Source organism: Salminus brasiliensis, chromosome 1 (genome assembly GCF_030463535.1).
Source record: "Salminus brasiliensis chromosome 1, fSalBra1.hap2, whole genome shotgun sequence".
NCBI classification, from domain to species: domain Eukaryota; kingdom Metazoa; phylum Chordata; class Actinopteri; order Characiformes; family Bryconidae; genus Salminus; species Salminus brasiliensis.
In genome coordinates this window covers 48,506,250-48,533,661 of record NC_132878.1, presented here as the reverse complement: position 1 = coordinate 48,533,661, position 27,412 = coordinate 48,506,250, and the positions used below count along the sequence as shown (strand labels likewise).

Sequence of the window (27,412 nt, the reverse complement as noted above, 5' to 3'; positions counted from 1 at the left end):
TATATATATATATATATATATATATATATATATATATATATATATATATATATATATATGGACCATGAGATCCTAGTTATACCACTGCACACAGACCGTTATCAAATATTGAGACAATAAAAAAGAAGACATGAGTAGACATGAAATAAGAATATGTGGATATGTACACATGTGCAGGGTCTTCTAAAACATGTAATAAACTACTAATTGTATTACAGTGAATGCAACTATTTTTATTTTATCTTGAAAGTCTGATGAACCTCAGAATCCAGTGGAAAAGCTATTATACATGCAACCTCGTTTATTGGTTGAAGCTCATCTTCCTAATCACTATATGTTTATACATATTTTTCCCTATATTAAGCATCACTGTCGCAGTGGTGCCAGATACATGCCCTGCGCCCTGGAGCAGCTCCTCAGAACTCCCCTCAGCTGGGGAAGGCTGGGGGGGGGGTGACTCGCTGTGCAGTGACCTGTAGTAGAGGTCTGCTCTAGTCTTATAGGGCAGGTTAGCTAGCATTCAGATACAGATACAGCTACCTCAACCATTCAGCCGACTACCAGAAGTGAAGCAGTGTCTCAGTAAGAGGGAAAACACTGCTTCCAGAGGGCGTGTGAGTTTTCACAGCTCTGCTTGTGTCTGACTGCAGCATTCACGAAGTCCTCCGTCTTGTCCAACCTGTAGCCTCACTTACTCACTCACTCACTCACTCACTCAGCCCACCGAGGCCTGAACCATTACGGTCATGCTGGAGGAAAGCGGCCAGCAGTCCAGCTCTTGTGTGACATGTCCAAAACAAAAAACACAGTATAAATAATATAGTTTAGACTTGTGTGTTTGAGGAACAAAGTGTGAGCCGTGTGTGTGTGTGTGAGAAGCGGAAATAGCTAGCTAATGGTTACGAAATGGTTTCGTCCCAGCCGTTGGCCGGTGTTTATGATTGGGGAACAGGATGTGCGCTGAGCTGTGGGGAGAGCAGCCTAACGTTACATGTAAAACTGCAGCTGTTTGAAACAACTGGCTGTTTGTTCTCGATAACAGTTTGAGGAGAGTCCAAATGACTTGACCGAAGTCGGAGGTAGCTAGATAGCTAAGTACACGCTGGTCATGCCGACACGGGAGCCTCCGGAAAGACTCACGTTGACTGATTTTCACTGAGCTGGGGAAGTGATACAGCCGCACAGGTAGCTAGCTAGCTAGATGGCTTACGTAGCTTAGACTAGCATAGCATAGCCTAGCTTAGCTAAGCTTAGCCAGCCAGCCAGCCAGTCAGTCAGCTGTGTTTTGGTAGCTAGTGCTAGCTAGCTAGATACGGTGTGTAGGCTTATTTTAAACGACGTGTCGCACGATAGAAATCACCCAGGAGAGATGAGACTGTGTAGCTAGCTTCTTGTGTGAGTCGCTTGTGTGTGCGAGTGTGTGTCATCAGTGCTAACTAGCTAACTTTGCTTTGCTGGGTTAACTAAGCTGTCACTGTAAACAGTCGTCTTCACGTTGGAGGGATAACCTGCCTCATGTCTAGTGAGAGGCAAGATGTCTCTTATTAGACATTCGTGGGCCTGACGCTTGTTAACCACTCATTATCTAGCTAGCTAACTAATATTTTGGTCACCACAGTGGGGCTAAACGTGTAGATGAGGTGTTTTAGAGCTAACGTCCCAGAACTCAACTAGCTAACTGGCTAACTCCTCTACTGTTCAATACAGAGTTAGCTAGTTGAATTAGAGAAAACGCCACTCATTCGCACACAGCTGATATTCAGTGTTTCTGTGCATCTCCTACGTTGAGATGTGATCAGAGTGGTTTGGGTTGGTGGATTTTATTTGTAGATGTTGATCAAGGCACATTAGTGGTGACCTTAGTTTTGCCTTGCACCTACCTTTCTGTTGTTACACCATTTCCCCCCTCAGTACTGACATCAGACAGTATATATCATAACAGTTTCATGTAATAGCTTTCTGTGGTGAAGTTTGTAAAAGCATTAAAACTCTTTGGACATCTGGTCCTGGTCTGTAGCATTATTTTCTCTAGAACAGAGCTTTTTCCACCAAATCACTCCAAATGACTTTGTTTACATCCTAGCCTGTCTAATGAAATGAAATAACTGGTGAAATTCTGTGTTGGTTAATCACGCCTTGACATGATCTGTGGAGATCTGGTAAGTCATACTGAACAGATTGTTATTCTTCTCCTCCTGACAGAGCAGTTGGCTGCTCTCACTGCTCGCAACCATGGGAGCAGAGAGCAGTGCCCTGCGGAGCTGCATCTTGGAAGAGCTGTTGCTGACCCTGCCCTCAGGCCTCACAATGTACTCCGCCGTCCTCCAGGATGGCAAGGCTGCGTCTGTGTTTGTCTACAAGCAGGGAAACGAAGACAAAGTCAACAAAGCTGCCAAGGTATTTTAAGTCAGGAACCCTGACCCGTCACAGAAGTTGACTCTTAGATTTAGGGTTCCTTGTCAATGTTAGTCATCATCATTGTTGCCTAGAGAGAAGTCAGGTCAAGCCATTTCTCTGTTGTATTCCAGCACCTGAAGACTCTGAGGCACCCATGCCTGCTGCGGTTCCTGTCATGCTCTGTGCAGAATGGGGGCATTCACTTGGTAACAGAGAGAGTTCAGCCGCTGGAGTTGCTGCTGGACAGTCTCACACCAGAAGAGATCTGCGCAGGCATCTATGACCTGTTGCAGGCCCTCGTCTTCCTCCATGACCGGGTAAGATCCATGGAGTCTTTTAGGTTGGGGCAGCATAATATGGTCACACTAATAAGAGTATTCATGTGTATATCCAAGATTAATTTTACCTGCTGTTCATTAACTAAATGATGGGACTTCTCTTTTACATAAATAACAGTAATGCAATGCCTACATAAAGCTCTAAAGGTCAACATTACCTGTATAAGTCTTCAAATATGCATAAACACATATCTATTATACACTATACCTAAAACCTATACTATTCACATCAGAATACTGTGACCACCCCCTGGTTTGGAATAAACTCGGCCCATCATATCAGATCCACTTACCATATAGGAGCACTGTGTAATTCTATAATTACAGACTCTAGTCCATCTGTTTCTCTAAATACTTTATTAGCCTCATTTGCCCCCCTGTTCTACATAGTACCACCACAGAGCAAGTATTATTTGGGTGGTAGGTCATTCTCAGTACTGCAGTGACATGGAGGTGGTGTGTTAGTGTGTGTTGCGCTGGTCTGAGTGCTGCAGGACTTCAGTCTGTAACTATAATAATAAAACTACAATGTTCTCCTTTATGGTAAGTGGAGCAAACCATATAGATGATATATCTTTATCTTGATACAGGTTTATTGTGACAGCCTTGATTACCAACCCTATTATAGATTTGTCTAACACACCTGAGTAGAAGGGTGTATTAACATGAGTTCTCCAGGGCTGGGAACTACTGATTAAAGGTTAACAGCAAGTTCATTATGTTCAGAGCTTTGCATTTTTATTTGGTTGCTTCTGTCTTTTAAAGGGCAAATCAAGCCACAACAATGTGTGTATGTCCTCCGTGTTTGTCAGTGAGGATGGACACTGGAAGCTTGGGGGAATGGAGACTGTTTGCAAGTTTGCAGAGGCCACACCAGAGGTGGGGAACCCACTAACATTTCTGCTTTCTCAGTGCTGCTCAAACCTGACTGTATGCCTTTAAACAGTACAAATGAATTGAAAATGGTTGTTGTCACCAACATCAAAGTGTGAATTGTTATGGTGCAAAAATGAACTGTATTAGAGGATTGGGCCTAGTTTCCATTTTGGTGTTGGGATCATCTTAAGGTGTAGGGATTGTGTTCAGTCTGATGCTCACCCTACCAGTTAAGAATTATGGTTGTGCTAAGATGCTTTTGGGAAGCCCTGAACACAGTCTTCGTTCTTTGTGACTTTGTCTTGCCAGTTTCTCGCCAGCGTTGAGACAGTACGAGAAAGCAGCGCTGTTCCTCCCGAGGAGAAGGTGAATTACATCCTACAAGTACATCATAAAGCAGGCTGTAGAATTTTCCATGAGCACATTAGCAGTTACAGTTCAATGACTCAATAACAAAAACAGTTTGTTCTTTATAGCTGGACGGGTTCAAAACTCTTCCCGACAAGCACGCCCACTCGCGCGACGCCTTCTCTTTCGGCGTGCTGGTGGAGGCCCTTATTCCCCTACTGAATGGATATGGTTAGTAATGCTCTCTGTTCGACAGTCAGATGCCAAGTGAGCTGTGTGCGTCTGAGAAACATCCTGTTGTGGCAGACATTATGCCTCCACAGCTCAATATGAATTATCACTCTTCGTTATACATCTTATGCAAAAGTTTGGGCACCCAAGGCCAAATGACGCATTGTCATTTTTGTTTTTAATTAAGTAGTATCAAACGCAGCCTCTGTTGCTACTCCTACATAAAACAATATTTTTAGAAAATCCTAATAGTACAGTTTCTCTGTTTATCATAACATAAAAAATGTAACAAAAAAATCAGTAAAAAAAAAACAAAAAAAAAAACATTTTGGCAGAAAACAGCTGGCCAATGCTTTTTGTAGTCGGCCAAAAGATGTTCTTTAATCATCTTGCTAGCACAGCTAATTTAAGGCATATCAACCAATTGTCTAATACATTTTAATGCGTTGACTACATCTCAATAAAAATCATGCATATTATACAGAGCACTAGGGATGCTTTCATTGAGGTCTTTTTATTTTGAATAAGTTACCATTGCCTCTGTAATGCTTCAACAGTTCAACATTCAGTACTTACTTACATCTCCCATTCCATTCTATTTGCCTATTTCCCTGTTGTTTTTAAATCTGACTCCTTTTGCTGATATCTCTTCCAGTTTCTGAGGAGCTGGCAGAGAGTCTAAGGAGCACGCTGCAGGTCAGCCTGCTGACTCCTGACCCTGTGGCACGATCGCCACTCAGCAGTCTACTTACTCACGAGTTTTTCAGGTATAAATTTAATAAAAATAAATAGTCTTTTTTTTTTTTGTCTTTTTCCCTTTTTAAATAAACTGATATTTAATTTGTTACAAAGACTAGTTAACATCAGTGAAATGTGTAATTGAGTTACATCTGCTTTGCTATTTTTACTTGTAAATATAAAATAAGTTATGCTGACGTTTCCCTAATAGGAATGACTTTTTGGATATCATGAACTTTCTGAAGAGCTTGACGTTGAAATCTGAAGAGGAAAAGCATGAGTTCTTTAAGTATGCTCTTGTGTTGCTTTTATTTAGTTTATTTATTTGTAGGATTATTGTTGGTTGAAATATAATCCATTTTAGTCATTGGCTGTGTACTTAAGCGTGTGGGTTTCTTTTTTTTCCAGGTTTCTGCTGGATCGAGTTCATAGCCTTCCAGAGGAACTAATTGGTGTTCGTTTGGCTCCTAAGCTGTTGAATTCCCTTGTGTTCGCTGAACCTACAGCTGTGAAAAGCTTCCTGCCTCACCTGTTACAGCCAAAGAAGGGTATTGTAACATTTTGTTTTTATGACCTGCATTACAAGTGTAGGTGAAAGTTACCTCTAATGACTCTTACTGTAAGTTTTACATGTGTGGATAGTCTAAACTAGTTAAATGTAGAATTGTGCTTGTGTTCTGTGGTTTTATTACAGACTCTGGAGGGGGTGTTGTTGAGGAGTGTCTGCTGTCTATGCCACTGTATCGGAGGCATGTGGTCCCACAGCTTCTGAAGCTCTTCAAAGTTAATGAGGAGCATGTGCGGATGGTGCTTCTCTCACATATCCATGTCTATGCTGAGTTCTTTTCACATGATGAGCTGAAGAACCAGATCCTACCTCAGGTGAATGTCGAATCAAGGGGCTATACCTGAACTGCTATTGGACTGCAGTGGTTTGCCAAAAATCGCCATACTATTGTACTTTTTCAGTGACACCATAACATGACCTTATTTAAAACAAAGTAGTGTGTACTTCAGGAAGACGCCAGAGCATTAAGAAACACATTACTCAAGGATTTTAGAAGGACTATTCTGTTGATATTCTTTGAAATGTTTGTGTTGTAATTGAGCTGTTTGACAATGCTTCTCATTAAGTTAATTAAAAAAAATATAACATTTCGCAGGTGTTGCTGGGAATGAGGGACACAAGTGATACACTGGTTGCCATGACATTACAGAGCCTGGCAGTGCTGGTTCCACTGCTGGGTGCGCAAGTGGTGGTAGGTGGAGAGCGGGCGAAGGTCTTCAAACGGACCACACCAAACTTCACTAAGTCAACAGAGGTCACCCCAGAAAGTATGTTGTTTAGTATCAGTACATGGAATACTTCCCCTCCTTCATTTTTTGGCCTGGGTGGATTATGTAATTTAATGGTTATAAAAAAAATTTACTTCTCACTCTCCTGTGCAGCCTCACCGGTTCATGTTGTTGGACGGTCACTGCCCCACGTGTCGCAGCCCTCAAAGATTATGAGTCTGTTCCCTAAGCCTGCTGAAGGCAAGTCACTGGTTCTGGAGAACCTAAGCTCCATCCAGACAGTTGGAGAAAATTCAGCTGTCCAGCACCCTTCAGCATCAAAGACAGGTAAGATAAAAGATGGCAGTGAAGAGGTGTGTCTCAACATGCTAATAGATTTTGGGCAATGGGATCTAGTGCTTTACACTGTGATGCAGGTCTCATTGTTATATCTCAATCAGATTTTTGTTAATTGTGCACGGAGTACTGTTTTAACCTGTCGGAGCGATGTCTAAAATGCATGCTTTTCTACAATTTGTGCAGTGGTGAGCAGAGACATGGCCCTTCCTCTGAATGGCTTCAACAGAGGAAAGCAGAGCGAGAATGTAAGCAGAATAACAAGGGTTGAGGATGAGAACTGGCCTGACTGGAGCGACACAGAGGATAAATCGGACAGAGACGATGGCCAACCTGTCCAAATAAGCATATGGCACCCAAACGCTGCCTCTGAATTACCAACCACAACTGCAGACAATATAGAGGAACCTTGGGATGATTTTGAAGATTCAGAGGTTATTTCGGACCAATCGCCTACCACACCTACACCTGTCCCAGTCCCAAAGGCCTCAAGCAACAGTGCTGCTATATCTGTATCTACACCTAGTTCTGGACCTCAAAAAGTGTCTAAAGCACTCCAGTTGAGCTCTTCTGTGAAACCTGCTCCAGAGCAGAACACATCATGGGATACTGGCTGGGACCAGAGCAAGCCAAGTTTAGCTACGCAGCCCAAGCCCAAAACAGCACAGAAGAGTACAGGAGTTGGAGGACTGGGAGAGGAGTTTACTATTGAGGTGAAAAGGAAACAGGAGAGGGACCCAGAGATGGACTTCTTCGCTGACATGGTACCAGACATAAAGCTGTCCTCTTCTTCTTCCATGTTCAACAAGCCAACAGGACTTCCAGCTGCACCAGTAGCTCACACTGAGCTAGACAGTACACTCTCAGTAAACACACTGCACCTCACTGCCAAGTTTGCTGCAGTGGATCTGACAGAGGTGAGAAGATTGTGATTCAGAACACTGTCAAACTGTTGAGAGTTATCATAAGTTGATATGAGAGTGGCACTGAATCGCAAAAAGTCTGATGCATACACCTAGATGTGTGACTTATGTATTTTTCTCTAACAACGCAGGTGAATAATAGACCGTTTAGATGAACACCAGTCTGATATCTCTCTGCTGAATCTGGTGGTACAAAATCCTCCTGTGGAGGCTTTAGGTAGTTTACTGTAACACTTTAGTTTTGAATTCCAGGTGCTATTAATTAATTATTTCACATTCCATATTTTTATGTAATTGACATTACTTTGTAGAAAGCTGTTCACTTTTTTTGGTGAAGCCAAATTATTGACTGATTCCACTTATAAAAGAAAACATCCTAGCGGTGAATACTTTTATGCACTTTATGTATTCATGTAGCTGCTGCTGCTGTAAACTCAGCCCTGCCTTGGGGGGGCATTCAAACTGTATGTAATTCACTCTCTTAATATCCAATTTTACATTAATGTATACTTTGCAATCAAGCAGCAAAGTATACATCTTAAAGCGAACATGCAGTTCTGTTGAATGAAAAGCTAAATGTTTTCTGACAGGTGATTTGTAATGACTCATCTCTTACAGACTGAAGCCGAGGGCTGGGGAGATGGTGATGACATCAGCTGGGAGGATGAAAACGTCTGGTGATGAACTGCTCTTTTATCGTAAAGCCATGGAAGGCGGTGCAAAGACAAATCAGTTTACCAAGACAGTGCAACTATGTGAAGCAAAACTGGGTTTAAAACTTCAGTCTCGAGGTGTCAGCAAATGAAACACTTCCCTACACTATTTCACTATTTTTTTGTTGGTGCAGGAGTGTAGCTTTAGTTCTACTAATGTAGAAGCATTAAAGGGGTTAGCTTTGCCAACATATATGGTGATTGGTTCATGATTATTCAAACTTCAAGCATTTCAAATTGTATTGCTATATCAGGGCTACTTCTCTTGCTAATTTGCCTCAGTTTAATAAAGAGCTGTGAAATCTCCGAAAACATAATGGATAGGTTAGGAGCAGGCATAAAAAAAAACAACAGATTTTCTGATTTCCTGAACCAAGACATACCTGTGTGACTTGAAGTGACAATGTTTTTAATTAGTTCTTTCACTTTATGTTGGAACTTCAAAAGCTCTTTGCCAAGTTGCGATAGAACCAATCTTGTTTCAGTGGAAGTACATATGTTACATTTGTCTTCTGTTTTAGTCTGGGTTTTTTTTGTGTGCCATAAACCTCACATACATGTTCTACCTATAACAAGAAGAAGCCTTATAGAATAGCCAGTCTCAAATAAGCATATAGAGAATATATTGAAATAAAAATTAGTTTTGGGGCAGGGTTATGTGAGAGAGTGAGCACATGAAAGAGAGAATGCCATAATTTATTTGTATTGTCAGCTACTGATGGAATAAAAAGTTTTATGGTATATTTGGCTTTTGTTATGAATGTTCTAGCCACATAATTTGTACCACCAAACCTGCACACAGAGAGTAACTGGACAGTCCATGTACAATTCATTTAAACCTGGAGTTTAATTATTATATATTTTTTATAAATAGGAAACGTCAAGACCTCCCACCTCAAGTCTAACTAGGACATTATTAATTAACATGGAGCCAGTTGTCAATTTTGTATCACCCCTAGTAATTGCATAACAGCAATAATAATAAATGAGTTATTTATTTAACATCTTTACCAAGCTCAAGGTCACTTAATCTTCATAATCACTTATGTTGAGTTGTAGATCAGTCACATCCAACAATGATGATTTTTCCCCATGTGTTGATGAGCTGTTATGAGTAGGACAGTTCTAGATTTGCATCCAGTTTGCTTCCAACAGTGTGATTATTGTAATAATCTAAATTATAATCCTTAGGATCCAATAAAAGCTTCAGGAGTTAACAAGGTTACCAAAAGAACCTGCGTCACATTAACATTCTCTTACATGAACCAAAGATAATGCAGCATCATCAAAAGATGTGCACAGAAGAGAGAACAGTAACAAAGTACGCTTTTTTGGGGTGGGGAAAAAGTGCTCCTGCAAACCTGATCAAAACCCAACCAGGAAGCCAGTTCAAATGTTTTTGCATTGTGTTGAAAGCAGAATAGAAATCCTGTGCATCAGGGTTTGGAGGTAGTAGGAGTGGCAATTTGGTTGCTGATGAGTGTCTGCAGGGCCTGGAGCCTGGTTATTACCCACTGTGGCCGGGTAGCTGTGTTGGGTGTTTCCATTGAAAGGAGTGCTTTAAGGGCACTTTCTGCTGTCTGCAGGTAACGCTCATACTCCTCCTCCCTGCTGGTCTCCTGGCGTGGCCGCTTTGCACATGGCTAAAGAACAGATGGAACCAGTTTTAGAGATGATCACATTTGCCTTTATTCAGCAAGATAACACAATCACAACTGATAAAAATGATGAATAATTAATCTACTTTTATCATATAAGATTGAAGGTCAACATTTGTGTAAATGAGAAATGCTTACAGCTAATCTTGATGGCTCTCAGGTGCCCAAATACAAAGAACGGTGTGCATGTCTTACCTCCCCATCAACAGGTATGTGTACAGGTGTCTTTTCTTCCATCTCCAGCCTCTCAGTATGCGTTTCCATCACACTTGCTTCGGCCCTCAGCCTCGCCACACGGACCCCTTCAGCCTCCTGTGCTGTGATGGTCTACAGAGAAACGCATGAGATTGTATGCGTGTATACATTTACTACATAACATGGTTCTTCAGCTGGCAGACTGAGGCACATACCTTACTGAGGAAATTCACAACTTGGTTTTTTGTCTCCTCTGACGTCAGACTTTGAGAGATGACCTCCTCATGATTGGTGACCTTTCAATTGAGGAAAAGGCAGCTTCACATCAGGGCTGACCACAAATATTATAAATAAAAAGTACTCCATGTGAGGATGTGAAAACACAAGTGTCAAGGCTATAAGACCTTCCCATTGTTTTAGAACTTGTACCAGTAGAGTGCCCTATTGACTTTCACAAATGAGTTTATTGTGGAGAAAGAGCTGACCTCAGCAAAGATGGCGAAGGCCTCCAGGGCGTGCTGATGGATCAACCAGGATTCACAAGCCAACAGAGTGCTGAACAGGGAACTGAGTCTGGGCAGTACCTGAGACTACACACAGCAGGGCCTTATGACCAAGGGTAACACAATTACACAAACTGAAGGAGTTAAAGGCCTACACATTCAGTTACCTGAATAGCAGAGGGAACAAACACTTTTCCCATGGAGGCCAGAAACTCCAAAGCAGCCAGGACCAGGTCATCAGGGCACTTCTGTAATTCCAGGACACTCAGGCAGGAAAATGCCTACAAATAGAACAACGGTTACTAAACAGTATGGAATCATGTATTTATTTCTAGGGGGATGAGGCCAATAAAGTATGCAGAGAAACTGATGGACTAGAGTCTGTAATTATAGAATTACACTTCAGTATTACAGTTACAGTGCTCCTATAGGGGAAGTGGATCTGAGATGATGTGCTGAGTTCATTCCAAACCAGGGGTGGTCATAAACAGCACCTAAGCATTGCATGATCCATCCATTTCAAAACAAAAAAGGAACACAAAACACTACCTAAAAGGCAAAAAGCAAAGGCTTTGTTACCTGAATTATGGCATGTGGTTCTACATTTTTAATCAAGACAGCTGAAATTGACAGAAGCAGCCTCAAGGTATGCTGAAGACAGGTATGGGCCTGAACCTGCACAACACAGAGACCATGTTATGGTGAATTGGTTAATCCACAAGGGTTAAATGATGCACAGTCAGACGAATCGGAAGTTAAACATGTTGCATTTTCAACAAAATGTTACTATTTTCAGGATGTGGATTATTTGATAATAAAAGTACAGTATTTTTAAATAATGCTCTAGCTACAAGCTAATAAGTTAGCAGAGGCAAAGAGCTAATACATGCTCCCTGTACTCATTTTAGAGGAAGCAGAATTGTCTTCAGTACATGAGCACTATTATTATTCAGGTCTGTTAAATGCATTTAGTGTGGATATATGAATTGCGAGGCACTTGCGAGGGCAATGCAGCGCATTACAATACAATATACTGCTAGTAAAACATATGCTGTAATCTTTGGTATCTGTGCCAGCTTCTCTACTGCATTTACTTCTCTCACCTGGACAGCACACATACGACTCCAGAGCTGGTGAATAATCTTCAGTGAAGAGCCTAAACATTCAGCCTGCAGGGGCTCCCCTCGGACCACCACTAGTACACAGCCCAGTACCTTGTTCTATGCCGGAGCAGGAGAGAAATTAAAAGGAAGAAAAAAAAAAAAAAGAAGAAGAAAAGGTTTCTAAGTTTTGAGGTTTAACTCTAGTAAAATTAGCTTCCCATGTTTTTTCACAATTTGTCTAATTTAAGTGAACTTTTCAGGGGAGCTGTTGTCTCTCATCATGATGGACAAGAAAGTACCAATGTGGATTTATGAGGCTTAGAAATCAAAAAGAACAGTAACACCTCCAGCCATATCTACAATCTGACCATAGCAGTAGATCATGAAAGAATGAAACTCCTTAAAAGCCTGCAAAGGGCCAAAAAACTATAAATTTATCAGATTCAGGGTGATGGAAGAATACAGTGTGGTCAATAAAGGAAGGCATTCTGAAAAAGACCCATTACAGAAAAAATACCACCGGAACTCTACTACCAAGTACTGAAATACAAAAAACACAGAAATTGACCCATCTAAATTAAAGTTCAGTGACAACTGGTGTGGCTGCCCAACACTGAACAGCTCAGTAGGAGTTAAAGGCCATGAAAAGAGATACTGACCTTGCTCTAAAACTGATGGATAAGTAATATTATTTTGCTCATCTAAAACCAAGGGCTTTTTAGGCGACAAAGGTAACATTAGGTAGCTTGCTTGTGTCAGCTAAAGTTACTCATTTAATTAAACACACATTACCGCCATTATAATGGAATTCAACCCCAGCATTTAACAGTGAACATATACACTTACACTAGTGACTGGTTCACTTAGAAAACACACCCAGAGTGGTGGGCAGCCACCATAGAACCTGCGGAGCAATTGGGAGCTGCCTCCGGTATTCTTGTATTGTCATGTCATGATTAGGGATGCACCGACCTGATATTAGGATCGGGTATCGGTCACGATATTAAAAAAATTAGCTGGACTGGGTATCGGATAATTAGGCCGATCCATGATACTGATCCTTTCACTTTAATTTGGTGGTGTAAGACTGCACTAAATGTGCAAATAAATAAATGACAAATGGCAATTCAGTACATTTATATCTATGTGTTAATTTATTATATTAAGTAATGCTTAAGTCAATTCTGATGCCTTAAGTCTCTCCCACATGGTGAGGTATATGGTTTATTAATTCAGCAATGGTATGGACTGATATTGAGTATTGTCCGATATGCAACGTTTATGTATCGGTATCAGAACTGAAAAAGTCTGGATTGGTGCATCCCTAGTCATGATATGTGATGATTGATTACTACCACGTTAGCAGTTTGCCAGTTAGCTTTTAGGTGTTCTAGACTACGCAGTGCATTAGAACATTTTGGAAGAGGCACAGGAGGAGACACTGGAGGGAGGTACATAAAAAAAAAAAAAAAAAAAAGAAAAAGCACTTGTGATATTTCAATATGTACAACTACAAAACTCCTATCCATATATAGTCCAGTAAAAAAATAAATGTCCCTGATTTTCTCATGGTCATTAACTTACAATAGCAAGTATTCTTTTACAGCCCCTCAACTATGTGGGTGCTGTTTTTATTACCTTTATCAAAGTTTATTCAGGCTCAGCTTGGGGAAGACTAAGCACAATACAGTTGCCTTGCCCTAGATTTGCATCTATGCTTTTTCTTTATTTTAAATAAACACATGACAGCTTGCTTACTGCTGCCAGCAATGTGTGGCCTACTCATACTGGACCTTTAAGCCAATGTAATAAAGTTTTATGGAATACCCAAGTGAATCATTAACACCGGACCAATTTTCACACTGCTCTTCAGTCAAGCACTTCTGTGGAACCGTACCGAAATGAAATGATTCATGCTGCGTCTGTGTGGACAGCGATAGGGACAGGAAGCTCTTGTGTATCTTTCCTCCTGTCAAAGCATTTCCCCAAACATTCCCAGGCTAATTATTCCATCAGCATGAGGGTCAATAACTTTTCAAGTGTCCCAGAGTTAAAACACCTATATCCACATCAGTGGTTATTTAACTGAAAAATTTGACACGGACAAGACTTTTCTGATAGAACAATAAATAACCTAGTAATGCCAAATTAACAGGGGAAATGTATACAGTGCAATGAAAGCCACAGATGGACTCCTCACCAGTGTGTGAACTTTCCCCAGTCTGTAGCCTGTGTCCTGCCATGTTTCCAGCGCAGATTGTGCTCTATTTAGCACTTCTCTCTCCACACGTACACGCACCTCAGAGCAAAGACTTCTAAGCAGAGTCAAACGCCACACGCATAGATTGGCCTCCTCAGAGGGAGAGAAGCGCTCAATAAACTCCATCTGAGAGAAACACACAGCTATTAGACACCACCTATGAACAAGCTGTAAGTGTAGCTCTTTGAAGTCAATGTTAAAATTTTCTTTCTATTTTAATGCAATTATTAGGGCTGTCAAACAATTATAAATCAATTATGATTCATGGTCAATGTAACTATACAGCTGGACAAATAAGCTTTATTAGACGAGAAAAGCATCTGACCTGATGGTTTGGAGTCATGAGGAAGAGTAGGCGTCTCAGAAGAAGGCCGAGGTGGGCCAGTTGATAACCCTCACTTGGACACGACTTTATCTATTGCAGACAATACAGGTCAGCGAGGAAGTGTTTAGAAGTCAACATTGCAGCTCTTCAGCTCATCAGGCACGTAAAGAACAAAACATGACCTGCTTATACAAGGAGAGTGCACTGCAATGGACATCCAGTCTTCATTTTTGGAAAAGTTCAGAAAAAAAAGCTTTCTATATTTATATTGTTATTTATAAATACGAGCATATTTTGGCATGCAAGTGTCATGGCTGGCCATAAATGCTTTTATGTTCAATACGAGCTGTGTCAATATTGGACTTCCCAATCGGATGTTCTAACAAGTGACTACAGGCACCTTTCCAGTTTTATTTAATATATTACAACTACAACAGAGCGGAAACTAAAGCATGAGCATTACAATGCATGGTTTCCTTGACAAAGCTCTAAGGTCTCACATTGTGAGTGCCAAAGGTTCAAACCCCATTGTAGGAAATGTAAGGTGAACGTAAATGGATTATTTACTAGGCCAATAGTCTGCATAGTACTTTTACAAGCAGCACAACGTCACCCTTGGCCTCGACTGACATCACTTTATCTGACCAGACATTGTATTATTTCATTAGTTTTACCCTGCATTTTCAGTGATTACCCAAAGGGAGGGTAACAAATAAACTGGTCATTTTGTGTTCAACCATCAACTGTGTGTCACGGGCACAAAAATGTCCATGTGCAAGTATATTCAGAATCCTGTACCGTACTGTACTACAATAATACTATATCGTCACTGTCAAACAAAAACCTTGAATCTTCTTTTTGTGACAATTTTAAAATAGTCATTGTTCTTTACATTGTGTTTAAAATTTCATGATAAATAGACTAATAAAAATTATCCAAAGTGACTTACCATTTTCAATTTACTTCAATTGAAAGTAAAGAACCCCCCCCCCCCCCCTTTTTTTTTAAGCTGCCATTTTGGAGATACAAAGTTTTTGTGAGACTTTTTTTGCTGAATTATGCTTGCATTTGATGTTTAGTTACAGACAATATCGCTCCAAGTAACAGTGAAAGTCAGGTGTCAGGTCGAGCTCTATCAGCAAGAGTGGCATGATGTTACAGACAGGTGTCCAGTTCCCACGGAAGATTTGACACCAATTGTCACCTCTACTGGGGTGTCAGCTACAAAACGAATGGCACAACAGCATGAACACAAAGGTCACATTTCCAACTGACTGCACTCACCAGATGAGCCGTGAGAAGAACATGATGTAAACACAACTCGGCTGTGCCATACCTGTGCATAAAAAGAGCAAAAAAACTAAAAATACACTCAAACTTCCTACACTTACAAACTTATGTACCTTTTTACACAAACACGTACATTTATGCAACTCATTTTTGTTCACTCCTATGTCCCGTGACTTAAAACTGCTACAGGCTTGATTAAATCTTTAAATCAAGTTACAAACTTGTCAAACAAATCCATTGTAAGTCATTTTTGTGTAACTTGGAAATCAATGTATGTACAAATGATGCATGCTGTACAAAGATACCTAATGTGTAGTAAAAAGGCGATACTGTGTTTCTCGCTCTACTGTGTCGGTTACACCAGTCACAGTCAAACCCACTGATTCCAGTCCAATGGAAAACATGGGTTGTGGGTTAAGGTTTTGGTCATACAGCTATTCTATGTTGACTATGCCCCCTCACATACTTTCCCATACAGGAAATGTTTTTTTTTGTGTGAAAAATGTGGACTATCCTTTGATTGTTCATGTTTGCTTTCAATAACTCAATAAGTGCTGTGGAAATTTTGTAGTCACTGATGGGTGTGTGCACACTCACCGTGCCAGGAAGCACCAGACGTCTGTGGCCAAGAGAGCCGTCTGGATGTCCGACTGGAGCACAGCGCCTAACAGGGCGCGCTCCTGAGAACATAGAGAAAGACGAAGGGAGGGACAGAGGAAGGTGGGGATAGGTGGTGACGAGGGAGTTTCAATATTTGATATGAAATGGCTTTGACAAATGATTCAGACACTAATTCAGTCCTCACAAACACTTTCCATTTCTCTACAGAGAGAAACTCTAGATGCCCAGTCATAATCCTGAAGTGCAGTAACCCTGTAAAAAACTAATTATGGAGTTGATATTTTGGTGTCTAACACATCTACTCAAACTATGATCCGGTTCTATACTAGGGTGTATATTTTAAATATATTTATTTTGTCCAGTTTTTCTGAATTGTGAAATTTTTCCATTTCAAAATTCTGTTTTACTTCATTTGAGATTCATTTTTGACTACAAAGTACAAACATAGGTTTATTTTAGAGGAGTGTGTGTGTGTGTGTGTGTATATATATATGCCACATCTCTTCATCCCTTAGAATTCAAAAGACTTTTTGTTTTTACAACTGTGGCTTTAAAACCCAGATTCATTCCTCTGTTTTACTAGGCTACCTTGTATTGTGCCTCCATAGGCAGTCCAAGTCAAAAACCTCTTATGGACACAAGTATTGGGAGACCTGCTCATTCACCTTTGCATCTAAAAACCAAGAGGAGACACTCTACTGTCTAGGTAATGCTTTCTAAAAGAGTTTGGAGCACTCCTGCAATGATTTGATTGCATTGAGTGATCAGACCATTAGTGAAGTCAGGACCTCATCTCCAACTTCCGAAATCATCCCAAAAGTATTGGATGGAGCCCCACCATTCCAGAGAACACAGTTCCCCTGTTCCACAGCTCAATGCTGGGGGGCTTTATACCCCTCTAGCCCACATCTGGCATTAGGCATGGTGCCAGGCAGTACTTCTCTACAGGAACTAGACAAGCTGTGTGTGTCCATTTGCACATCTTTGTTCAGCCATGGGGGCAACTTAAAGTAGCTGAGTGTAATGTTTAGGAGGGGTGTCCACAAACTAATTACTAAAACTATTACAAACAAATTTTGACATATAGTCCAACATCTTCAGCATCAATGGCATAGATCTAAACAAGCATTGCATGGACTGAACACTTTAGTTTATAACTTATTAAAAATCACAAAAGAACTATACTGTAACTACTGTAATACTATTATACCATGGAGCGATTCCCACCCCTGGTAAGAATGTGATTTTACAGAGCTGTCACACTCTTCTCCTTTGTGTGCCTGATTATTACAAACACAATATGCAGTACAATCTCAGAACTGAAATCTTGTAGTGCTGCGTACTGACCAATAGAGGAAAGTGTTGAGCAGGCAGGGCTGCCACACAGCCACACAGGTGCACACAAACATGCTGGTGTAGGCCGACCTTGCCCTGAGCCTGACCACGCAGCATCACCCCCGGCAACCGCACCGGCATGGCCCGCTCCACAGGGCACCGGCAAAAATTCACAAACACGGCCTCAAAGACAGACAGCCTGTAGAGAACAGGAAGGAAGGATGCAGGGAAAAGTCAAACAACTCCTCTTTCTGCTGTCAAGGTTGTGAAGGTTAAGGCTAACGCATGCTCTCTTAATGACCCTTGATGCTGGGTGTGCATAAGAAGCTTTACAATTACGGCAAAATTGGGGATGTCTGAATGTGGCAATGTGGTTTAGAACCAAAGAAAGGAAAAAGGTTATTTTGCTAGTAGAACAGCTCGGCAAGCTTCTAGTAATTAAAGAACAATTGCGTTTTGACAAAAAAAAATCCTAAAGTTAAAGATCTGCGGCGCTTAGACGATTCAGTACAAAAAAGGAAGTCTGTCACAAAGCACACAATGAATGACAAACAAATTAATGTACCACTTGCCTGTACCACACAGAACAAATATAACATGCATACATAGCTACATGTAGGGCTGCAAAGCAAAATATCTCAAATATGATCAGAATACCTAGAGAACATATCTGAAACAGTCAAGAATGGTCACGATACAATAAACCAAATCTGTTGGACTGGCATATTGTTACCATCTGTTTTTCATATCATATCAAAGATATCTTTAACTGAACATCATGGGTCATGATCATCATGGGTCATCATGGTTTAGGCGGCACACCTGGGCATTTCCTCCGAGAACTGACTGCCATCACACCAGAGACACAGTGTTTCCGCCGGCTGAGAGGACAGCTTCCCTAACGCGTCCACCAGCAGCAAACACTGAGGGAGAGCAAGCTCTGGACTGCACTCTAAACACAAACCAAAACATCAAGCGTTAGCTACAAGACTGATGACAAATCCCTACTTTATATCCAAAATAAATTATACATCACATCAACACACTTGTCAACCTGCCTGCAGAAGATCTTCCTTGACACATAGATCAGTTCCAACCCTAATAAACCACAGTTGTTCTGAATACTAAAAGTTTTTCAGCTGAATGTTGAGTGTCAGACTGTGAGATACATTTGGCAAAAAGGTTGAGTTCCAGGAGAACATTAAAAGAACAATGCATGTGTTAACATTTCATTGGAAAATAAAAAACATCACATCTATGTAAAAGGCTAAAATTTAGTAGACAATGACTAGTGGTTATAAGGTCCTGCATCCCACCACCCAACCCTGACCTTACACAGTATTCTACAGACATCCCCAAAACACTAAGTGGCCTGGCACAAACAGAAACATTGTGAGCTAAGAGAGAACAGGGTGTTGTATATTGGAGTTCGGGGTCCTCTAATCAGTCTCACTCTCACAAAACTATTTTACACACACAATGACTTCTGTCTTATTGTAGGAAATTAATGTAATCTTCAATCTTAACCCCATAACCTCAATAACTTAAAGGGTCTCTATGTTTTCCAAAACAAGCTGCAGTTTTTCTTGCAAAGACCAGCAAATTCTACCAAACTATTATGTGTTTCTATCAAGAGAACAACTTGTCCTAATAAGGGGCTAAAATGCATGCCCCCATCCCCCAAACACACAGAGACAGGGTTATGTAAGTGTGCCCTTGTCTCAAGGGACAGACCATCAGATTAATTTCTCATTTCAGTGTCCTGGGTTAAAGAATGGCAGTCAGCAAATAATTATCCACTGGCATCCACTACATTTCCTGATCCAAACGGAATGAGACAAAATAACTCATCTGTACAATGGGGGCCCAGTGTCGCATAGCTGAGGTGAGTGCTGAAAGGTGATGGTGAGGTTGCAAGGGACACCATGTACTGACGCAGACTTACTCTGAGCCGGGGCCAGGACGCACTCAGCAAAAGGTCTCAGAGGTAGGAGCTGGGTCAGCACGGCATCCATGGGAACCAACACAGCAGCACTGAGCTCTGCAGCCAGACCCGGGGGCATAGAAGGGGCAGCGGGACTTGGTGGAAATTTACTACGGACAAAAGGAGATAATGATCAAGATTAAAGACTATTCATATTAAAAAAGAAAGTACAATTTTCAATAAAATAATTAAACACTAGTACACAAACAGCAAGGTATACAGTCCAGGTCATGTTTCATCCATGAGATTACCTGAGAATTTCAAGGTAAAGCTGGTGAAAACGGCTGCAGGACTTGGAAAGGAATGGTTTAAATTCCTATCAGAGAATAAAGCAAAAAGCTTAGCCCTTGTAATCGTGTAATTTCCAGGTCTCTGTAAGAAATCTCATGCTGTCTGCAGGTACCTTTATGTAGTGAACTAATGTGTTGGCAAAAAACCTGCACATCTTTGTGGTCTTCTGAAAAAGCTTGTATTCGGCACACTGCGCCACCTCCTAACAGTTAAAAGAGAGAAAGCATCTTAGATAGAGTTACTATTACTTTTATACCAGGATATAAGTCTTACACCTTATATTATAAAGACACAAATATAGTCACAATACCACAAGGTTCACTGAACTTAACATATCACTGATCGTACATTCTAGCACATGTTGCATCCAAACAAAAAAGTGTATTGTAATTTACAGTGTAGACTCATGGTTACCAACCTTGGTCTTGGAGAACTCCCTCCCATACACATTTTAGAGATTTCCTGCTCAAACAGTCTACCTTCCACTCAAATAGGACTTAGCTAATTAGCTGGCTCAGGTGTGCTAGGAGCAGCGTACACACAAACATATGCAGGACAGGGTGTCTTCCAAGTCTCGGGCTGGGAACCACTGGTGTAGACCATGTATCATATTGTAGCTAAAGCATATGAGACTTGCTCATGATCCATTTTATCAAATAAGGACAAGGACGCTGGAGGATTTAGCAATTTCAGCAGCAGACGGTCAGACTTTCACTAGCTTTCACTGCAATCTGCACTTTCAATTTTAATTTTAAAGAGGTTGTTGTTGACTTCTTCCATGTCTCTGTGATTTTGGACGGTCGGGTTAATGCTGGTGGACACTCCAAAAGTACTGTACCTGCAGACCGGCCCGCTGCACCTGCTCTGCAAGCTCCAGAGAACTGCTCATAGACGATAGCAGGCCCTCACACAAAGAGGAAGCGATGTCAGTGTGCCGCAAGTGCTCTTCTACCATGGATTGATACTTCATGCTCTGCCTGCAAGCAAAATTGGTAATGAATTGTAGATCACTATTCATCTTCATTTCAAATTACTCAATATGATGGTGAAAAACAAGAGGTGTTACATGTTTAAATAATGTGCAACTAAAACGTTTCCTGAGGTACAGTATGTTATACTCACTTTATGATGAACTTCCACGTGTTGGCATGCAGGGCAATGTCCAAGGTGGATATGACTGAGCATATGCCCAGAAGGCTGTGAATCACTGCATATGAAAACAAAAACTTTAGTTTTCTTGTAAGAAACACCCAATTTCTTATGTACACAAGTGTGCACACCCCTTGATATGACACCCAAAAGTAAGGCGCATGTAGTTTCTACAACTTAACTGGAGTCCACATCTGGTAAATTCAATTAACTGGACATCATTGGGGACTGTCAACACCTGCCTATATAAGGTCTCACAGTTGGCAGTGCAACAAGCCATGGGGTCAAAGGAATTATCTGCAGACCTCAGAAACAGGATGGAGTCAAGTTACAGATCTGGAAAAGGGTGCAGATACAGGTCCCAAAGAGTAGAGTGTCAACCATCATTAATAAATGGAAGAAGTTTGGAATCACTAAGAATCTTCATAGACCTGGCCGTCCAGGCAAACTGAGCAACTGGGTAAGAGGGGCCTTGGCAGATGGGAAAACTTTTCAGAAGACCAACCATCAACCATCCAGTGGAGTTTGCCAAGGGGCACCTAGAAGACTCTCAAACCATAAAAAACAAGATTCTCTGAACTTTTTGCCATTAATACCAAGCGCCAGTCTAGAGGAAACCAGGCACTACTCATCCCTGGCTAATGCCATCCCTGTGGATGGACGTTTTTTTAAACAGCGGGACCTAGGCAACTAGTCCTGATAAAGGAAAAGATATATTTACCAAGATCCCTAAAGAAAACCTGCACCAAGGCACTCTGGACCTCTGGACTGGGATAAAGGTTTACCTTCTAACATGACAACGACCCAAAGCACACAGCCAAGAGAACAAAGGATTGGCTTCAGAGAAAGTCTGTGAATGTCCTTGAGTGGTCAAGCCAGAGGCCAGACCTGAAAATGGATGTGTACACTCCTCATACTGATGAACCTGATAAAGCTTGCAAGGATATGCCAAAATTACTGTGCAAAAATGTCCAGAAACAAGTGTGCCAAGCTTGTACCTTCTTTCCTAAGAGCCTTGAAGCTGTAATTGTTAGTCTAAGGGTGCGTACAGAAAATAGAAAACCAAAGGGGTGTGCAGACTTTCACAAATATCACACTCTTGATCAAGTTAATCAGAGACCCACCTGTCACTATATCAGATACTTCCTCTCTGGACGCACTGGTCTCCAGGCTGATCTTATCCAACAGCTCCATCAGGCTTTTCTGTAGTGAGTAGGCTTCCTTAAACAGGCCCTGAAGCAGATCCCCTACGAGGGACAGTTTTCCACTATACATGACCTCACTCTCCTGCACATAATATTATAAACACATATAGACTCATTAAAGCAATGACAGAACTAGCAACAGAAAACAAGTGATGGGGGACAAATTACAAGGAAAAAAATGTGAGTGGAGAAGCAAAGAGTGCAGATACACAGTATAGAACAAATGAACAATTATCCTTTTACTGTGCTATGTGTCTAATCTACAATCAGGACCAGATATGCTTGATTTTGTAGCCCCCTAGAGTTTTAGTGACAAAATGCATCAAGGATTCAGTATCATCAGCACCCCTCCAAACAGCCTGGTTTAGAATGGCCTGTCTGTTCCTTTAAATGATACGGAGCCAAAAAAAAAAACACTCAGCTCTTGTGTTCTCACCACACAATGTTTGTTAAGTTTCTCAAGCCATGGGTGGAGACACTCAAATGGGGGCAGTATAATTCTATTGTGTCCTCTTGTGTTAAATTCCATGTTTTCATAACGTGTCCCCTTTTACTGACTTTAAAATAGGGTTCATTATAAGGGCATGGAATGCAGGAGGTTCACTCACAAACACTGAACTCTCAAGTGGCCAATGTTTCAAACAGAATAGTGACTCAAGCATTATGCTTTTAGATGTATGCGAAATATATCAGTAAATCTGTTCTACAGGTGACTGGGAACATCAGAATATGATGTGATCGGCAAGAACAGTCTGTCCACAACTACAAAAAGATTCATTTAATAGTCGGGCTGCAGCACAGGAACAACTACAGAGGGTGATAAGCGTTGAGTTCACCATATTCTCCAAAGGTAGGGATGTTTGTCATGCACCAAGAGAACGTTATAGGTCTTCACTCCCACACTGAAAGGGTTCAGTGGCTCTGTTATGCATTCTGCATAAACTTTGTCTTGTTTGTGTAATTTGCCTTATAATGCATGGTACATGCTGAAAGACACAAAAGCTATACCTTGCAGTGCTGAAAGGTGTCCTTGAGGACATGGAGAACACAGGAGGGCAGAGTACGGATGGAGTCCAAAGAGGCAGCCTCCTCAAAAGAGCACACATGACGCACACATCCTGACAGAGCTTCCAGGGTCTGTACCATCATCTGGACAAATATACATAATTAATAATTAAAACAATAATCAAACTGCTATATAAGTCCCTTCATTCAAGGTAGTGCTGTTTTAAAGCATTCACATGTGACATGGTCTCGAATCTGTCAATGCAGTCCAACAGTGATGTCTGGTTATGGCAGAATTTCCCCATAGGAACCAGAGTGAATCTGCCAAGTTACAATGTGAACTCTAAAAAAAGGCAATAACGCCCCCCCCCCTCCTTTTACACTGACTCTAAATAATTAAACTAATAAATAATAAATAATTACTAAAAATTACTAACACATTTGAATTGTGCTTCTATTTCCCAAAAAAAGGGGGCTGACTCCAGTTTAATGAAATCACACTGAACTGGTTACCTCACCTGTAATATGCTCCTGAGGGATGCTTGCAACTCTGTGTTTTGGCTAGACAGGCCTCCGATTTGCTTGGAGATCTCTTCCAAATAGCCAGTGAACACTACCATCACCTATTGCCAACAATGCATGACAATTTGTCTATTTATAAAGACAAAACCAGTCATCTTTAAGCATTTGTGAAAACAGTGCTGCAGTAATATACCATACTTTAGGTAGGACTTTGGAGAAACACTCTTCCTCCAGCTCTGCCAAACGTAGATGAGGGAGAAACATGTCTACAATAATTCGCAAGACATCTGTGAACAGAAATCACAAAGGCACAACATATAACATTACATTTATATATAAAATTACCAAAGCAAACTAATTAGAGACATTTATTTATCATGGCAATTAGACAGGGTGGAAAATGAAAGCACATTGCAATGCCATTTAAAGATGTACACCATATCTTTACTATAAGCAGAGAAAGACAGACTTACTGATGTGTTCCTCCCAGCCATTAGTGTTGTGATGCATGGAGTGTAAAGAGTCAAGGAGTTGGGCGTATAGCTGCAATGTAGGACATAATGCATATGCTCGTGCAATTCAGAGCATCCATAGACTAGTGTGCATGTACTATACCAAATACTAATTACAGATCGTAATATATCTATCCATATACAATAACTACTCTAAATAACTATACTAAACAGAGGACCAGAGGATATGACAAGTTTGGGCAGCACCACTTTGACTTCTCGCCGGCATGTCTCCGGACTCCACTGAACAACCTCCTCCAAAAGAGTAGTTTGAGACATTGCCAGAGCTTCTACAGCTGTCCTGTGAAAAAATAAACACATGAGAAAACAGAACAACTGTTATTGTTACTGACTGGCAAGATCACGCCATCAGACCTGATTCGTTTGTACATCTTACATATATAGTGCTAGCTCTCGGGAAATACAGGGTGGGCAACGTCTGGGTCACTCAGTCATCGACCATCAGATGCAGCTAGCATCGTATTCCAGTCTCATATCCCCATGCCACCCAGTAAGAGTAGGTTAGCCCACGCATCTTCAATGGATAAGGACGCAGAGACTGTATTTATTAAATAAATGAATACTTTTGAACTCTCGGACGTTGGTGGCTCTCTTGCTGTATGTATGGCTAACTGAAAGCTGTGTGTTTACAGTGCTGTAAACTAGCTAGCACCAGCTCGTTAGTTAGGATGCACAGCGGCTAACGCTAGCTCGTAGCCAAACTCCCTTTAATATCAACACGATATCACTAATGGTTACACTTACCGGTCATATTCATCAAACATACAACTTAATAAATAAATGACACGTTGGGGAATAAGGTGGGAAAGCCACCTACAGTAGTTTGAACACAAAATAAACTTATTTCGGTCTTGTGTTTTGAATTTGCCTCCTCTTCCTCAACACTACACGAGGACGATTCCATTCAGTCTGCGGGGGGGTTGTACCACATTACATGTTTAAACTGTTTAAATTCGCATTAAGTGTGCCGCGAAATTGTGTATAATTTCATACAAAACTGTATTTTTTACAATTATTCAATGTGGGTTCGTTGGTATTTGTTTTTACAAAAATAATAAATAAAATAAATGGTACGGTCAAAAAACTCGCGCGTCCACTGGGGCAGCCACGATGACGGCGGACGCATGCCCGTCTGTGATTGGTCAGAAAGTTTGCACACTGCTGCGGTGTGCGAGTGGATCAGAGTGAGACTTCAGCATAATTTACAATTTATTTATAAATTATATAATATTATATTATGATGTAATATAATATAATATAATTTATATATGTATAATATTATGGGGGCTGGTGTTTTTATTGTGTTACTGATCAAATATACAAGGCTAAAAGGCATATACACTGTATTGCCAAAAGTATTCACTCACTCATCCAAATCATTGAATTCAGGTGTTCCAATCAATTCCATGGCCACATGTGTATAAAACCAAGCACCTAGGCCTGCAGACTGCTTCTACAAACATTTGTGAAAGAAAAGGTCGCTCTCAGCAGTTCAGTGAATTCCAGCGTGGTACCGTGATAGGATGCCAATTCCAATTGTGAAATTTCCTCGCTACTAAATATTCCACAGTCAACTGTCAGTGGTATTATAAGAAAGTGGAAGCATTTGGGAACGACAGCAACTCCTTAGCCGATGCTAAGGTGCATTGTGCGCAGAGATAATCGCTACAGACCTCTAAACTTCATGTGGCCTTTAGATTAGCTCAAGTACAGTGCATAGAAAGCGGTTGCCAGGAGAGAAGTACTTGTTTGGTGGAGGAGGGATCATAGTGTCGGGTTGTTTTTCAGCAGTTGGGTTCGGCCCCTTAGTTCCAGTGAAAGGAACTCTTAATGCTTCAGCATACCAAGAGATTTTGGTTAATTTCATGCTCCCAACTTTGCGGGAACAGTCTGGAGATGGCCTCTTGCTGTTCCAACATGACTGTGCTCCAGTGCACAAAGCAAGGTCCATAAAGGTATGGATGAGCGAGTTTGGTGTAGAAGAAGTTGACTGGCCTACACAGAGTCCTGACCTTAACCCAACTGAACACGTTTGGGGTGAATTAGAGAGGAGACTGCGAGCCAGGCTAAATTAACTTGCTACTTAGTTAAAGAGTCAGATATGCTACATGGGAAATAGCATATAGTGAGGTTCCTAGGACTGTGATTGGGAACCCCTGCTGTAACACGTACACAGGCAGAAATATCCCAAATATGGTGGGTCATCCCCAATATGCTCACCTTAGACATACATGTCATGGTAATGCTGAGCTTTCATAATTTCTTTGAACTATTTTTTTGTTTTTTGCATCGGAATGAAATCAACACAGGATCAAAATAAAATAACCATTTTTGCAGTTATTCTTTTTATTATGAATTGTCTACATGCACTCTATAAAATGCTGGGAAAGTGAATGTAGTGTACATTTAACCCTCATTTAAGACACTCAATTGGACCTTCAAAACCCATGTTTTCATTTACATTGTTTGCACTTATTTATGGGCAGCAGTATTTATGGGCTAATTCAAAGCTACTAGCTAATTTACTATCTGGAAAATTTAAAGATCTTTTTATCTCTTACTGATATCCCCTACTACAGTTTCAGGTGTTTCATTCAGTGTTGTGGACAACAGGCAACAAAGGTGTCAAAAGTATTGACATTTATTACTCAGGTAGAAGTGAGTGGAGATACTAAGGTTTCAAAAGACTTCTATATAAGCTGAAGTATCAACTTGAGCTTTTTACTCCAGTAAAAGTGTAAAAGTACTGGTTTCAAAACTACTGCAAGTAGAAAAGGAAAAGTAATGCACTACCCCCCCCCCCCAAAAAAAAAAACAAAAAAAAAACAAAACAAAAAAACAAAAAAAAACAAAACACATTTCTCTAAAAGCCATAATGACTATAATGTTATATTAAAATGCACTAGGCTGCCTGTTTCAGCTGCAGATCTGCCCATTGAAAATGAAGCATTTTAGTAATATCAGATCTATTAAAGGAGCATCTCTGTGCATTAACAGTTTTCATGGAGGGAAATATGAGGAGTCGTTGTCTAGAAGTTTTGTAAAGCTGCAGAAAGTCAAACTTCAGAGGCGTGTGGTCAACAAGCCTTATTGGAATGTAAATGTGGGGCACTGCAGTTCTTTTGAGTCTCTGCCACGGACACAGTCTTCATACTAGACTACAGATGTCTGCTGTGTGCTTGCTAGAGTGTGCTGTGACGTGTGCAAGTGCGAGGGATCGCTTACAAACCAACAGGG

At 40.9% G+C, this 27,412-nt stretch overlaps 2 protein-coding genes across 7 annotated transcripts; one reads left to right on the top strand and one right to left on the bottom strand.

The window, feature by feature from the left end:
• Nucleotides 1-938: 938 nt before the first annotated feature.
• On the top strand, nucleotides 939-8,937 carry scyl3 (SCY1-like, kinase-like 3). 6 transcript variants are annotated; one of them, XR_011979761.1, is made up of 15 exons: nucleotides 939-1,185; nucleotides 2,203-2,397; nucleotides 2,529-2,714; nucleotides 3,501-3,614; nucleotides 3,921-3,977; nucleotides 4,088-4,190; nucleotides 4,846-4,957; nucleotides 5,140-5,217; nucleotides 5,337-5,476; nucleotides 5,623-5,810; nucleotides 6,092-6,263; nucleotides 6,378-6,551; nucleotides 6,747-7,700; nucleotides 7,901-7,947; nucleotides 8,102-8,937. XR_011979761.1 is itself a non-coding variant. In XM_072680847.1 (15 exons), the coding sequence occupies exons 2-14, from the start codon at nucleotides 2,233-2,235 to the stop codon at nucleotides 7,913-7,915; spliced, it is 2,235 nt and encodes a 744-aa protein (XP_072536948.1). In that variant the 5' UTR covers nucleotides 939-1,185; nucleotides 2,203-2,232; the 3' UTR covers nucleotides 7,916-7,947; nucleotides 8,102-8,937. The 6 variants fall into 6 exon arrangements, 5 of the variants coding, with proteins under 5 accessions (XP_072536948.1, XP_072536926.1, XP_072536918.1 ...); XM_072680847.1 differs by having other exon boundaries at nucleotides 6,747-7,477; XM_072680825.1 differs by lacking the exon at nucleotides 7,901-7,947 and having other exon boundaries at nucleotides 939-1,079; nucleotides 6,747-7,477.
• Nucleotides 8,938-9,089: 152 nt separating this feature from the next.
• On the bottom strand, nucleotides 9,090-24,155 carry firrm (fignl1 interacting regulator of recombination and mitosis). The gene is made up of 23 exons (XM_072695974.1): nucleotides 24,116-24,155; nucleotides 23,841-23,929; nucleotides 23,639-23,743; nucleotides 23,124-23,264; nucleotides 22,035-22,197; nucleotides 20,884-20,968; nucleotides 20,600-20,738; nucleotides 19,874-19,963; nucleotides 19,722-19,786; nucleotides 19,432-19,580; nucleotides 18,309-18,438; nucleotides 17,499-17,685; nucleotides 16,128-16,210; nucleotides 15,525-15,576; nucleotides 14,241-14,330; nucleotides 13,856-14,041; nucleotides 11,656-11,772; nucleotides 11,132-11,227; nucleotides 10,720-10,833; nucleotides 10,535-10,639; nucleotides 10,265-10,345; nucleotides 10,050-10,181; nucleotides 9,090-9,839 (listed from the first exon to the last, which is right to left on the bottom strand). The coding sequence occupies exons 1-23, from the start codon at nucleotides 24,150-24,152 to the stop codon at nucleotides 9,633-9,635; spliced, it is 2,643 nt and encodes an 880-aa protein (XP_072552075.1). The 5' UTR covers nucleotides 24,153-24,155; the 3' UTR covers nucleotides 9,090-9,632.
• Nucleotides 24,156-27,412: the final 3,257 nt, after the last annotated feature.